This window comes from Pezoporus wallicus, unplaced genomic scaffold, assembly GCF_028554395.1.
Source record: "Pezoporus wallicus isolate ANWC-B61680 ecotype Strahan unplaced genomic scaffold, APGP_CSIRO_Pwel_v1 contig_11336, whole genome shotgun sequence".
In the NCBI taxonomy this organism is placed as follows: domain Eukaryota; kingdom Metazoa; phylum Chordata; class Aves; order Psittaciformes; family Psittacidae; genus Pezoporus; species Pezoporus wallicus.
Genome location: NW_026640537.1, coordinates 58,174 through 72,677, shown reverse-complemented (window position 1 = coordinate 72,677; position 14,504 = coordinate 58,174). Strand labels below are relative to the sequence as shown.

At 57.7% G+C, this 14,504-nt stretch overlaps 1 protein-coding gene across 1 annotated transcript in view; it reads right to left on the bottom strand.

Moving 5' to 3' along the window:
• Positions 1-14,471, bottom strand: part of NUP160 (nucleoporin 160) — a 30,427-nt gene extending 15,956 nt beyond the window's left edge. The window contains exons 1-16 of the mRNA XM_057419386.1: positions 14,241-14,471; positions 12,892-13,102; positions 10,217-10,439; positions 9,362-9,440; positions 8,352-8,466; positions 7,512-7,670; positions 6,670-6,747; positions 5,839-5,936; positions 4,983-5,067; positions 4,512-4,580; positions 4,147-4,230; positions 2,893-3,063; positions 2,683-2,782; positions 1,016-1,181; positions 296-411; positions 23-183 (exon numbers count right to left, since the gene is read on the bottom strand). Of these exons, the coding sequence (XP_057275369.1) occupies positions 23-183; positions 296-411; positions 1,016-1,181; positions 2,683-2,782; positions 2,893-3,063; positions 4,147-4,230; positions 4,512-4,580; positions 4,983-5,067; positions 5,839-5,936; positions 6,670-6,747; positions 7,512-7,670; positions 8,352-8,466; positions 9,362-9,440; positions 10,217-10,439; positions 12,892-13,102; positions 14,241-14,443 (2,118 nt within the window). The 5' untranslated portion in view covers positions 14,444-14,471. The remainder of the gene's footprint in view (positions 1-22; positions 184-295; positions 412-1,015; positions 1,182-2,682; positions 2,783-2,892; positions 3,064-4,146; positions 4,231-4,511; positions 4,581-4,982; positions 5,068-5,838; positions 5,937-6,669; positions 6,748-7,511; positions 7,671-8,351; positions 8,467-9,361; positions 9,441-10,216; positions 10,440-12,891; positions 13,103-14,240) is intronic.
• Between the last annotated feature and the right edge of the window lie 33 nt (positions 14,472-14,504).

The window sequence follows — 14,504 nt, the reverse complement described above, 5'->3', positions numbered from 1 at the left end:
TAGCTCCAAGGGCTGTACTCACAGGATCTCCAAGGCGAAGGAGCAGCTGCTGGAGGACCAACAGGTCCCGACAGATCAGGAAGCGGATGGAGGCGACTTTACACACCCCCCAGCAAACCACGCTGCCAGCCATAGCGCTCCCATAGAGCTGGGTGAGGTTCAGGCGCATACTTAGGTGATGAGCTGGAAGAGAAAAGCACCTAGCTACAGAGCAGGAGCCAGAGCACTGAGAACGCTGGCAGAGCTGCTGCTTCCCAGCCCGGGGGGGGGGGGGGGGCTGCTGAGGAGCTGTCACCTCTTTCCATGTCAGCATCCGTCTCGTAGTCCATTTCTCGGATGAGCACTCCGATGGCGTGGATGGGGTTCCTGATCTCCTGCAGTTTGCTGTGGATATCCTCCATCACGTTCTCCCTGCAAAGGGAACATCATCATCATCATCACCGTGAGATTTAAGCTCAAGAGGGCTCCCTTTCCTCCTTGCGTGGTGCCAGATCAGCCTGGACATTCCTGATGGGAAACCTCTTCTGGCTTGAGAGTTTTATTACAGCGCCGGCAGGGACTGGTCTATTTATTCCACTCCCCCAGGCTACCAGGAAATGGCAGGCAGATAGCTGGCATTCCACAGGGGAATGGTTCCAGGAGGTTAGCACAGTAACCACAGAGCTTGACCAAGGCTCTGACCTCTCCCTAAGTGTCTGCAAGCGCTTACTTTCCACACTGCAATAATCACCTCACAGGAACGTGTTCCTCTTTATCTCACCTGAGGATCACCAGCCTTTACTTCCTAGAGGGCTCCGAGCAGTAGGAAGAGGGTTCTGGAGGGAAGCCCCTGCTAATGCCACCAACACCCACATTCCCACCTCCGAGGGGACCTGGAAAAGCCCCGCGTAGCACAGGGAGAGCCCACACAGCTCCAAGGAGCTTGGATGCCGATGGAGGACGGCTCCAGGCAATCCCTGCTCAGGCATCCTCAGTGTCCCCCAGCAGGGGAACATCTGCAAAAGCATCTCCTTACGTGTCATTAGCTATCAAGTCCTCCAGGATCTGCTCTGCAGCCTTTTCTGGAGGCTGGAGGCGGGAGCAAGCCATTTCCATGAGGAAAGCCATTTCCATGGAAATTGATTCTCCGATCAGGCGAAGGCACTGGACAAGACAGACAACATCACGAGACATCTCCAAATCTGTAATGAAAGAATCTAACTGTATATTCACAAGGGATTTCAAGGGGAAGGTGGGAGGACCATCAAAACCCAGTTAGTTCAGCTCCTAGCAGCACACTGGTCTCAGTCCCACACGCGAGAATGACCCTTCCCTAAGGACGAGGCCAAATTACAGCCGAAGGAGTTGACAAGGGACAGCTTTGGGCTTTATTCTTTGGAAAGCAAAAGGCAGCCATGCAACAATAAGGCAACAGAATTCCCTCCAAGGGATTTTCTTCCCAGCCACAGGTTGAAAGGGAATCATTAGTGCAGTGTAAGAGCAAAAACCAGCCCGGAGCAAAGAGCTCAGCGCACGCTAATAACAGCCTAGGGAGGATTTTTGCCTTCTTAGAGCAGAGCTCAAAGCTCAGCCCTCTCTAAAACCCCATTTTACAGAGCAATCCCGCATCCATGTGCTTTTAGAGTCACATTTGGGGAGCAGTTTGAAGCAGACAAAGCAGGCACCACGAGCCTCCCAGCGCCAGCCCAGGCCAGCTTCCCTTCCCTTCGGTCCCAAAATAGCTCGAGCAAATGGATGACAACTCCTCTTAGAAAAAGCACTCGAGCATGAAAGTGGAGCTTAGGTAACATTTTCCATTGCTTTTTCCCCAGCAAAACGTCATTCCCAGACGAGCAAAGCACAGGGGGCACCGTGGTCACAACATTAACAACAGGGTTTGCACGCTCTGGTATTGACTTCCCAGAGGAGAAACGGGATAATCCCTGCCCAGAGCTTACACAGGAGCACTGATACAAAACACTGAACCCAGGGCCAGGCTGGACACGGGGCTTGGAGCAAGCTGCTCCAGTGGAAGGGGTCCCTGCCCGTGGCAGGGGTTGGAACTGGAGGGGCTTTAAGCTCCCTTCCAACACAAACCAGGCTGGGATTCTGTGACAAACTAAGCCTGCAGCACTGGGTGCTGAGCCCTGGGTGCTCAGACGGTCGCAGGTTCCCCCCTTATCTGTAACATCCGAGTTTACTCCATCACCAAGACACAGAGACTGGGGACTATCACAGAAGAGAGCTGCTTGCATTGAGTCAGAGCAGATCTTGCAGCTCTTGGTGGGGATGGCAAAGCTGGGCAAGCACCCAAATGAGTTAAGGTTAAGCAGGGCTCGTGTTCCGCCCCACAGGGAGCAGGCACGAAGAGGGCACCAGTTAACCACAGCCTCCACAGGTAGCTTATAAAGCTAAAAGGGCAGAGGACCCATCAATGCAGGTCCTTGTCACCCAGCAACACAGAGTCTGGCATCTCAGCTTAACCAGTTTGAAGGTACCTGCAGTGAGTCACATCTGCAGCCCTGACATCATTTTCTACGTCCTGCTGTGAGCACAGCAGCAAAACCAACCCAAACCCCCCAACATAAAGACAACCCTCTCCATATAGACAACCGTGGGGTCTTCAAGGGACTCCTATGGGAAGCCCCTCACCCCTCTGCCTGCAGCTTCCAGCAGTGATAAGCTCCAGGTCTCCCCACTTACCATCAAAGATGGCAGCGTCGTCCTCAGTGAGGAGGTGCTCGTTAGAGAGGAGATAGAGATGGTCCACCAAGGAGCAGGGCACGAGGAAAGACAGGGAGCCCTGGGAAGAGAAGAAAGCCCTTCTTGGAGCTCCCCAAGCCCACAGCTCGGTCAGATCCCTCCCTGCCCATCACAGCTTCAAGGTGGCCCCAGCAGCACCACCAGCCTCACCTTCTTGAGCAGGCACACCATGCCCGTGTGGGGATTCAAGTGCAGGGCCAAGGGCCTCGCCAGAGCTTCTTGGTACTGAAGACAACACGCATAGAACTTGGACCAGAATTCCACCTGCAGCTGCCAGAACTCCTCCAGGGAGCACTCGTACTCTGTCACACTGCCCTGGAACTGAGAGGGAGGACACACAGTGAGACTTCAGGTGGATACAGGCAGGGAAGCCGGGAGGTAAACGGCAGTGCTCAAGCTGCTCTGCTGGTGGTTTGCTCTGTCATGACATCTTTGGGTGGTTGAGGTTTAGAAACCCCAGTTACAGTTGCCTTCCTTGTCAAAACAGCAGTATTTCCCTACAGCAGCGACTCACACAGCAAACAGCAAGGGGAACAAAGCCCACAGGCACCATTTAGGACACAAGCCTAGATAAAGGGGAGTTCCTCAGGGGCTGCTCCTGTTTAACATCCTTGCTGGAGACATGGACAAACAGGATTGAGTGACCCCTCAGTGAGTTTGCTGATCCTCTGGAGGGAAGGATGGGACCCAGAGGGACCTGGACAGGCTGCAGAGGCAGGACCATGTGAACCTCATGGGAGTTCAACGAGGCCAAGGGCAAGGTCCTGAGCCTGGTGTGGGGCAATTCCCAGCACAAACCCAGGCTGGGGGGGGACTGGATGGAGCAGCCCTGAGGGGAAGGACTTGGGGTGTTGGGTGAGGAGCAGCTCCCCAGGACCTGGCTTCAGTGAGCGCTTGAGACCAGAACCCCCCCCATGTGCTGGGCTGCACCCCCAGAGCATGAACAGCAGCTCAGGGAGGGGATCCTGCCCCTCTGCTGGGCTCTGGGGAGACCTGAGAGCAGCTCCAGTGCCTAAAGGGGCCCCAGGAAACCTGGGGAGGGGCTTTGGACAAGGGCCTGGAGGGACAAGACAAGGGGCACTGAGCTTTAAGCCTCCTTCCAACCCAAACCAAGCCTGGGACTCTGTGATTCTGAGCATCCCCACGCAGGGAGCTGCATGGGCTCTGGCAAAGGGCACCCATAGAAAGCAACAGCAGAACACCAAGAAGGGCCTCCAAAGCAGAGGAGGGAATGGAAAAGGCAGGCAGGAAGGACATGGCTTTGTACTTTCACACAACTCGTTTGGAGACACAAAGGGCAAAACAAGGCCTGAGGTCACTTTGCACCTCATTTGGCTTCACCAAACCAGCACAACACCAGCTGTCAGCACAGAACATCACAGGAAGCCAACCAGCACATCTCACCTCGCTCTCCACAGCCAAGGTAACCTCTTTCTTTAACTCATCCCACGTCAGATCCATGTGCCTCTCTGTTCCTTGAGAAAAGATCTGGAAAGCAGCACAGGAAAACTTCCACTTTAAAGGCAAAGCACTGCTCCCCTGAGGGTCAAGCAGCATCAAGTGACACCCAGCAGATGCGAGAGCATCAGCCAGGGCTTGGTGGGGTGAGAGTGGTCATGATCCTGCTTGGCTCTGCCCTCAGCAGTCCTGGAGGAGCCAGAGCTGAGGGGATACATCCTGAGCAACAGCTCTATGGGGGGAACTGAGAGTCTCTGCTCAGAGCAGGCAATGGAAAGGAAGCCCAGGGACCTGCTGTGCCCTCTACTGACCTGCAAAGCCTTCTGGATGGCTGCATTGCTGAAGCGGCCTGGTGTGAAGAGATACTCCAGGTAGGTTTCCTGCAAAAGGATCCCAGTTTAAGGAAACACACAAGTCGGGAAACCAGTGAAGACACTGCTTCTGCTCTTTCCTCCCATCCCCAAGCTCGTCCCCTGGATCTGCCTCACTTCACACCCACACCCTCCCATATGGATCACTGCTGCCTTCACACTCCAGACCTTGTTTATTCACACATCTTGGCTGCAGGCTCTCTCTTGACTGACCTGAAATTCTCCTCATCCCTCAACTGGTTTCATCACCACCCTCAGGGCTTTAATGCTAACAGAGGCTCAGGCTTGTCCCCTTTCATCTGGAGTCATTTCAGGTCTCTATCAATGCCATTTGTCCACCCGAGCTGGCTCAATGCTCTCCTGGGCACAGAAGCTTCATCCCTTCTTGCTGCTGCTTCACACTGTGCTCACCCTGGGGTCCTGGTCGTGTCGAACCGTCACCTCCTCCTCAGGCAGCGGCTGCACAAAGACCTGGTTCCATTGGCCTGCCACGTTCCTGGAAGGCAACCATCAAACCCAGGGTCAGCTCCAGCACGGGAGCAGCCACCAGAACCGGAGCTCTGAGCTCCACCAGCGAGCGTGGACGGTACAGGGATCATAACCCTGGGGAGCTGGGCTGGAGACGAGGGACAGATTGAGCTCAGTGGTGGCATTCCCAGCCCTAAGCTAACATCAGTGCTCTCCCCATCACACGTGCTCATCAGGCGGCTCTTTCTCACACTGACCATTACATTCCCCTGCCTAAACTCAGTTACTAACAGCATTCCCCCCCGTACTCTTTAACTCTCCTGCACCAAACCTTCCCTTTCTGCTTTATAAAGAGAGGGATGATGCTTCCACACCACTGATCTCCCTCAAACATCACCTTCCGTGGAACAGACCGGCCAGCTTTGGTCTGAAGGAGGTGCTGCTGCAGCAGAGCCCTCCCTCTGCCACCCTCACAGCAGCCTCCGTGTCCCCCCAGCCTCCTGCTGCCTGGCTTTCCACATTCTTCACATTCCTGCAGCTCAGCCCTGGCTTTTATTGCACAGCCCAGCCCCTGGAACACTGGAAATCCAGGGAATGGGCACGGCAGGGAGGACACTGCGGTGGATGTGACACAAACAGCCCTCCTGCATCTCCACACACTCGAGCCAGCACAGCAGGGCAGGAGATGAGGAGCGCGAGTGGTGCTTTAATGAGGAGCACGTGGACCTGCTCCTGCTGGTCCCCATCCCCCTGGGGTGACCAATGTGACCAACAGCAGCAGGTCAGGACCGAAACTCACTGCTCAAAGTTGATGTACTTCACAACAGTTTGGTTCTCCTCGTTGTGCCACAGCGCCCAGATCTCCGAGGAGGTTAAGGCAAAGTCAATGAGAGTCTCCTGCAAGAGAGGGAAAGTGCATTTACTTTCTTATCATAAATTCAAGGACACCAGAGGCGTGTGGCCATAACAAAACACAGCAGAACGTTCCCTCCTATTGTTTAACCAGGCCTTGGGAAGGTTTTATTCACACTCAGATCACAGAATTCCAGCCTGGTTTGGGTTGGAAGGGACCTTGAAGCTCCTCCAGCTCCAACCCCTGTCCTGGGCAGGGACCCCTTCCACTGGAGCAGCTTGCTCCAAGCCCCTGTGTCCAACCTGCCCTTGAACACTGCCAGGGATGGGGCAGCCACAGCTTCTCTGGGCACCCTGTGCCAGCGCCTCAGCACCCTCCCAGGGAAGAGCTTCTGCCTAAGAGCTCATCTCAGTCTCCCCTCAGGCAGGTTCAAGCCATTCCCCTTGGCCTGTCCCTCCAGGCCCTTGTCCCAAGCCCCTCTCCAGGTTTCCTGCAGCCCCTTTAGGCACTGGAGCTGCTCTCAGGTCTCCCCTTCATGCAGCAGAGGGGCAGGATCCCCTCCCTGAGCTGCTGCTCACGCTCTGGGGGTGCAGCCCAGCACCCAGGGAGGGGTCTGGGCTCAAGTGCCCACTGAAGCCGGGTCATGAGGACCTTCCCCTCACCCAACACCCCAAGTCCTGCTCCTCAGGGCTGCTCCATCCAGTCTCCCTTGATCACTCAGTGACCAACGCTCCCTCTCATCTTGCTGCCTTTTGGGGAGCTGGGCCCTGCACTCACCTGGGAGGAGAACAGGGAGGAGATGTGGTCAAGGCTGTAGCGGTTGCTCTCGGTGCTCACCAGCTGGAAGACACAGAACTACAAACACACCTTGTGAGGCACTGGCTGAAGGATCCATAAGCAGCACATCACCAGGAAGCTCCTCTATCTCTCCCTTTCCTTCCCTGACGCTACACTCAGCACCCCTATAGGGGTGAGGGCAGGACACACACCTCGACCTGAATCCTTTTGGCTTAGGAGACCGTGGTGGCAAAGCCCCAAATGCTCCGGCTGCTCGCTCCAAACCAAGCTCTGTGTTTTCTTACCAGAGCCAGCAAAGTCATGACCACTTCTACTACGTACATGCATCCCCTGGGAATGGACAGGGTAAGCTGTCCAGCAGATGAGACCTCTCCACGCTGTCATTCCTGCCCGGCTAAATATATCATTCCCCACACGAAGTCCATGTCTGGCAACGCAGGGATGAGTCCACACGCTCCCAGGAGCCTGATGTAAACATCCCACCCGTATCTCCCCCCTTGGAGCCCCTCACGGAGCTCCCCTTTTCCCACGGCACACACGTGCCTTTGGGATCCTGCTGCAGCAGGAGGTGAAGGAGTGAACAAGCACTCCCAGAGCAGCGCAGTCACACAGGGAATTCCACTCCCAGGATGAGGGCACGTGTATCCTGCGCTGCTTGTGGAGCCAAACTCTTGACTCCCAAGGAACTGCTCTCTCCAGAGGGTCACACGTGAAACTCTGCCCTAGTTCTTGCTTTACAGACCCGAATCCGAGGAGGAACGGTCTGTTTCCACGCGGCCCAAGAAAGATGAGCTCCAAGGGAGGAACCCATCACTCCATACCTGCCCACACTTGGGGGCGTGCATGTAGACGCCGAGGTAAAGCCCCAGGGATGGGGAGAAGGCCAAGCGCAGGCGGTGGCTGGTCCCCAGCGCGAGCCTCAGGTCCCTGCTCACCGGCATGAACTCCAGCAGATCTGCAACCATCAGGCACATTTGGTCCTGTGTAGGGGAAAAGGTGGCAGGAAAAGAGCTCAGGGAAGGGTCAGGACTGAAAAACTGCTCTTTGCCCTTCGTTCTCCTCAATTTCTGCCCTGCTCTTCCCCTAAAAGATGCAAGCACCCTATGGGTGCTTGACCCACAGAGGTCCTTCCTGTGCCCTCTGCTCGGGCACACAGGGTGAAGCTTCCCCTCCCTCCTTTAACCCACACATTCCAGGGCAGATGAGCCGTGAAAGCAGTTGTGCTGCTCCATTAGCTCTGCCACTGGCATTTGGAGCAAGTGGCAGGCAGGAGCTGAGCCTTTGCTTATGAACTTCTCGTTGACATGCAGCCATGTCACAAAGACGCTCTCAGCACCTCTAAAGAGGAACAAAATCCTTCGGGAGCACCTCCTCAGCACTCAAAGAGCTCCTGCCTGCCCCCCTGCATGCTTCCCTATGCTCACAAATACCCTAACATTGCCTTTTACCCTGTGCCTGTAGAGGAAACCCACCCCAGGTACAAACCCACCCCACAACAGCTCGCAAACTGTCCCACATCTGAGCGTGTAGAAGTTGCAGTGACAACAGGAAAGCAGATTAAAACCTACACCAACCACTCAGCCCATGGTCCTACAGCCTCAGGCTGTCACCCGAGGGGCGATGGAAGGTGCTGGTCCCCCCCAAATGCAGGCCTTGCTCACCTTATAGGACCACATCCGAAGCTTATGGTCCTGGCAGAGAGCAAAGAGAAAGGCGTCGTGGTCGAGGCAGTGCACGGAGAGGCTGATGGGCAGGTCCGAGGGGCCGCAGTCGCCTCTGAAACACAGAGCTTGTTTCAACAGCTTCAAAGCAAAGCCAAGCTGCTGCAGAGATCCGAGGCACAGGGTTTCTACAGCACCAATAAATCAGTGGGGTGAGACCAGGAGGAGAGAGCAGCACTTCGGGACTGCGCGGAAGAGGCCATGACACCAGTAACAACCAGGTCTTTACCTGCTTTGGTAGAGCCAAAGCCCAACCCTGGCTTCCCCAGCCCCAGCCTAGTGCTGGCAGAATGTGAGCAAAGGGTCCAGAGGGAAGCAAGGATCCAAACAGCCCCAGGCAACACTTGGAATGGTCAAAGTCAATCAGGGCATGGAGGACTTGCTCCCGTTTCAAAGTTATGGGGCTTAGAAGGCGGATGGGTGCTCCAAGATAGCAACAACTCCAATCCAACACCAAGCCCAGCCTGCACACTGTGTCCACGCCGTGTCCTGTCCTTGCCTCCCTTGGCCAAAGCCCCTCTCCAGGTTTCCTGGAGCCCCTTTAGGTGCTGGAGCTGCTCTAAGGTCCCCCCTTAAAGAGCCTTTTCCAAGCTGAACAAGGAGCCCGTCACCCACACGTAACCTCTGCCGCTCAGGAACAAGGACATACAACTGGTGTAATCCCTAATCTCCTCTGGCCATGAGCCATACCCCGGGCAAATCCTTGGAGGCCAATTACCAGACATCCCATACTTGTAGACACAGGCACCGCATCAGCAGGACCCTGTTAAGATGAGCTAATCCAGCGCTCACGTCCCCACTTCCGTATCACGATGGGGCCGGTGACCCAGCTCCCCTTTCCTGGCAGGGTATTTAGGGATGGGAATTGCCTGCCTTGAACTTCAGCTGGGAGCTCTCCGGGAGGGGAAAGACAGAAAACAAGGTCTGCTTCCCCATCACCACGCACTGACCTGATGGCTGTTGGCATCCAGCCGGTGAGGAACCGCTGCACCACTGAGCTCTGCTTCAGTTCCACAATGGAAACTGCTCCTTTCAGAAGAGAAGGGGTATAAAGAAATATATGAAGTATTCAGGAGCAAACTGTTCAGTGCCACCAGCGAGGGGCTTCACAGGCACCACGGAGAAGAGCTTCTGGGTGTGGAATAAAGATGGAATCAACACAGAGCCCCAGAGTGGTTTGGGTTGGAAAGGACCTTAAGATCACCCAGTTCCAACCCCCCTGCCACAGGCAGGGACACCTCACACTAAACCATGGCACCCAAGGCTCTGTCCAACCTGGCCTTGAACACTGCCAGGGAAGAAGCATTCACAACCTCCCTGGGCAACCCATTCCAGTGCCTCAGCACCCTCACAGTGAAGAAATTCCTCCTTAGACCCAATCTAAACTTCCCCTGTTTCAGTTTGAACCCGTTACCCCTTGTCCTGTCACTGCAGTCCCTAATGAAGAGTCCCTCCCCAGCATCCCTATAGGCCCCCTTCAGACACTGGAAGCTGCTCTGAGGTCTCCCTGCAGCCTTCTCTTCTCCAGGCTGAACAGCCCCAACTTTCTCAGCCTAAACCTTCCACTGCAGCAGCTTCCTCCAAGCCCCTGTGTCCAACCTGGCCTTGAGCACTGCCAGGGATGGGGCAGCCACAGCTTCTCTGGGCACCCTGTGCCAGCGCCTCAGCACCCTCCCAGGGAAGAGCTTCTGCCTAAGAGCTCATCTCAGTCTCCCCTCAGGCAGGTTCAAGCCATTCCCCTTGGCCTGGCCCTCCAGGCCTTTGGCCAACGCTGAAAGCAAGGAGCAGGGCTGAGCTGCCCTTACCTGGTGCATCGTGAGGAGGCAGCTTAAGGACAAAGATCCCTCCTGCAGCCGAGGGCAGGGCAAAGAGAGCTTCCCCTTCACTGCTGAGCCACGCTGCGGAGGCAACGGAGCTGGGTGCCAGGCCTGGCACGTTGGGAATCACGCAGTAATTCACAGGGTCCCTGAAGCTGCTCTTGCCAATGTCTGCAAACACCGACTGCATCTGGCTCTCTGTGATCAGCTCCTGGAGGAGAAGAGGGGGGGAAGCACAGAGAGGACAAAGCCTGAGCACACACGGCCACACAAGGCACAGAAACTCCAACCAGACACGTGTGGAACGGCAATGGTGATGCTGTTGGGTGACAAGAAGGGGTGGTGCAGGGAGAACACCCATGCTGTAACCCCCAGCTGCTCTTTAGGAGCGGGGATGCCAAACCTGCCTTCTCCTAGCAGAGGAGCCCGTTGCTCCCTCCATCATACACCCTAAGAGCCCCCAAAGCAGCCCCACAGCCCATCAGCTCCCTCAAGGCAGCTCACAGCTGAATGCTGCTAGAGAAGCATGAAAAGCAGCTCTGCAGCAGCACAGCCTCAGCCCTTGGGAAAGCTCTGGCACCCTAAAAGCCACAGAGGAGCTCCCCAGCAAAGGCAAGGGACCTGCTGGGACACACCAGAAGCAGACACCAGAGGGGAAAGCCACAGCAAAGGGGTAAAGGGGATGTAAACGTGGTGTAAGAACCCCCTTGTCAGTGAAATAAGGGCATTTTATACCTGGCTGTGGGCAGAGGGTAGGTTAGGATCAAACCTGGCTGCCCCAGGTTTGGGAACGCTGCTGCAAGCGGGATACCCACAACCTGAGTACATTCAGCTCCTGGAGGGGGCGAGTTCCAGCTGCCTGTCCTTATCTAACTCTTCTTCCCATTAGTTCTCACTTCCACCCAGGGAGCTGCCCCATGCTGCTGAGCACCCTCACTGCAGCTGGCCAAGCAGGCGAGCACTGGGGAGCTTGGCACCTGACAGCACCCATAAAGAAATCCAACCAGGGAGGTTGTGAATGCTCCATCCCTGGCAGTGTTCAAGGCCAGGCTGGACAGAGCCTTGGGTGCCCTGGTTTAGTGTGAGGTGTCCCTGCCCATGGCAGGGGGTTGGAACTGGGTGATCTTAAGCTCCTTTCCAACCCAAACCATTCTATGGCTCTAGGATACGCAGCAAGGAAAATCTCTTTGGTTCTCTCAGGCCATGTTTCCATTTGTGCCCCTCCAAAAAGCACTGCAAAGCCCCAGATCTATCCCCATGGAAGGGCCAGAGCCTTGGCCTTGAGGCTGCCCAGCAAAGGTTACCCTCTTCGTGTGTGTTATCAACAGGGCTTTGGTCACAGATCCAAACCAGGGCACCACGCAAGCTCCCAGGGTGGAAGTTACCTCTTGGTAGGGTTAAATGAACCCTGTGCTGGCCCAAGTGAACCCTGTGCTGGCCCAAGTGAACCCTGTGCTGGCCCAAGTGAACCCTGTGCTGCCCCAAATGAGCCCTGTGCTGCCCCAAATGAACCCTGTCCTGCCCCAAATGAACCCTGTCCCATCAGGAAGTATGGGGTATGGGGATAGGGGATGGGGCTTTAGAGCCTATCCCAACCCAAATGAACCCTGTCCCAGCAGGAAGTATGGGGGATGGGGATAGGGCTTTGGGGGGTTTGGACCCTATCCCAACCCAAATGAACCCTGTCCCAGCAGGAAGTATGGGGTATGGGGATAGGGGATGCGGCTTTGGAGGGTTTAGACCCTATCCCAACCCAAATGAACCCTGTCCCAGCAGGAAGTATGGGGTATGGGGACAGAGGATGGGGCTTTGGACCCTATCCCAACCCAAATGAACCCTCTCCCAACAGGAAGTTGGGGTATGGGATAGGAGGGGAGGCTTTGGGGGGTCTGGGGCCTGTCCTGCCCCAGATGAATCCTGTCCTGGCCCGAATGAACCCTGTCCCAGCAGGAAGTATGGGGATAAGGGAGGCGGCTTTGGGTCCTATCCCAGCCCCAACTAACCCTGTCCTGCCCAAATGATGTACCCCAAGGAGGTATGGGGATGGGGAAGGGGGCTTTGGGGGGTCTGGACCCTATCCCATCCCAAATGAACCCTGTCCCAGCAGGAAGCAGCATTTGATGCCCATACTGAGAAGCACACTGAGGCTGTTGATCTTTTGCAACACACTCAGAGGCTTCACTGAGAGCTCCTGATGGGCAGGAAGGGGGACAGGAGGGGGGGGCAGAAAGGGGGACAGGATGGGGGGCAGGAAGGGGGGAAGGAAGGGGGGCAGGAGGGGGGTGGGGAGGCAGGAAGGGGGACAGGAAGGGGGGAAGGAAGGGGCAGGAAGGGGGGAAGGATGGGGGGCAGGAAGGGGGGCAGGAAAGGAGCAGGAAGGGGGGAAGGATGGGGGGCAGGAAAGAGGCAGGAAGTGGGGCAGGAAGGGGGGGCAGGAAAGGGGCAGGAAGGGGGGAAGGAAGGGGGCAGGAAGGGGGGCAGAAGGAGGGCAGGAGGGGGGCAGGAAAGGGGCAGGAGGAGGGCAGGAAGGGGGCAGGAAGGGGGGCAGGAAGGGAGGCAGGAGGGGGGCAGGAAAGGGGCAGGAAGGGGGCAGGAGGGGGGCAGGAGGGGGGCAGGAAGGGGGCAGGAAAGGGGCAGGAAGGGGGCAGGAGGGGGTCACTCACGCTGCGCTGCAGGCGGCAGGGGTGCGGCAGCAGCAGGCGGTGCACGCTCTGCCCGGTGAGCAGCAGCAGCACCAGGTGGCTCTGCGTCTCGCAGGCGTGCACCCCCCCGGGGAGCAGGGGGCAGCCGTGGATGCGGAGCCGCACGGCGTTGTGGAGCAGGTTCACGTCCAGGGACTCCTCCACCAGCTCCACGGCGTCTCCGGATGTGGTCCTGAGGGGACACGGGGAGGGAAAGGGGGAGAGTTCCCTAGGGGGCAAGAGGGGGGGAGCAGGAGGGGATCCTGCCCCTCTGCCCTGGGAGACCCTGCTCGGACACCGGCTCACCAGAGGGACATCCACCAGCTGCCCCGTCCCTGCCCCACTGCAGCGCTGGGCACAGCTCCCTTCTCCCCACAGAGGACGGCACCGTCCAGGAGCCGGCACAGACCCCGCGGCACAGACCCTGCTCTGGACCGAGCACATCCGAGGTGAGGCCTGGAGCTGCCTCGGCAGGGAACGGAACCCTCGGAGCCTCGGCACTGGGGAGCGGATCCGGAGGAGGCTCAGGGGCTGGAGCAGCTCCTGGATGGAGCCAGGCTGGGGGCACTGGGGCTGTGTGGAGAGCTCAGAGGAGCTTCGGTGTCTGAAGGGGGCTACAGGGATGCTGGGGAGGGCTCTGCATCAGGGACTGCACTGATGGGACATGGGGTGATGGGTTCAGACTGGAACAGGGGGAGCTCAGGTTGGAGATGAGGACCAGCTCTGGGGCAGCAACACAGGAGGGACGTGGAGCTGCTGCAGCAAGGCCAGAAGAGGCCATGAGGATGCTCTTGTATGGAGCCAGGCTGAGAAACCTGGGGCTGTGTGGAGAGCTCAGAGCAGCTTCAGTGCCTGAAGGGGGCTACAAGGATGCTGGGGAGGGACTCTTCATAGGGACTGGAGTGACAGGACAAGGGGTGATGGGTTCAGACTGAAACAGGGGGGATCCAGGTTGGAGATGAGGACCAGCTCTGGGGCAGCAGCACAAGAGGGACGTGGAGCTGCTGGAGCAAGGCCATGGGGATGCTGCGAGGGCTGGAGCAGCTCTGCTCTGGAGCCAGGCTGAGAGAGCTGGGCTGGGGCAGCCTGGAGAAGAGAAGGCTCCTCAAGGGGAGACCTGAGAGCATCTCCAGTGCCTGAAGGGGCTGCAGGAAAGCTGGAGAGGGGCTTGGGACAAGGGATGTAGGGACAGGCCAAGGGGAATGGCTTGAACCTGCCCGAGGGGAGACTGAGATGAGCTCTGAGGCAGGAGCTCTCCCGTGTGAGGTGCAGAGGCGCTGGCTGCCCGCGCCCCATCCCCGCAGCTCCAGGCCGCTCCGTTCCTCACTCACCACCTCACGAAGCGGTTCCTGGTGCCGGCCGCCAGCTGGGCGCTGTCCCGGTAGCAGAAGCCGCCCGCGCTGTCCCCGTAGCGGCCGGCGGGGAGCGGGGCCGTGCCCGGGGGGGTGAAGCCGAGCTCCGGGAGGCGCCGCGCTGGGCCCCGAGCGGCCGCGCTCAGCTCCAGGCAGCTCCGCTCCGGCAGCGCCGCCGCCATCTTGCCCGCCGCCTTCCCGCCTGGCCCGCGCGGGGCCTCACGGGAAGGGAGGAGGGGGGGC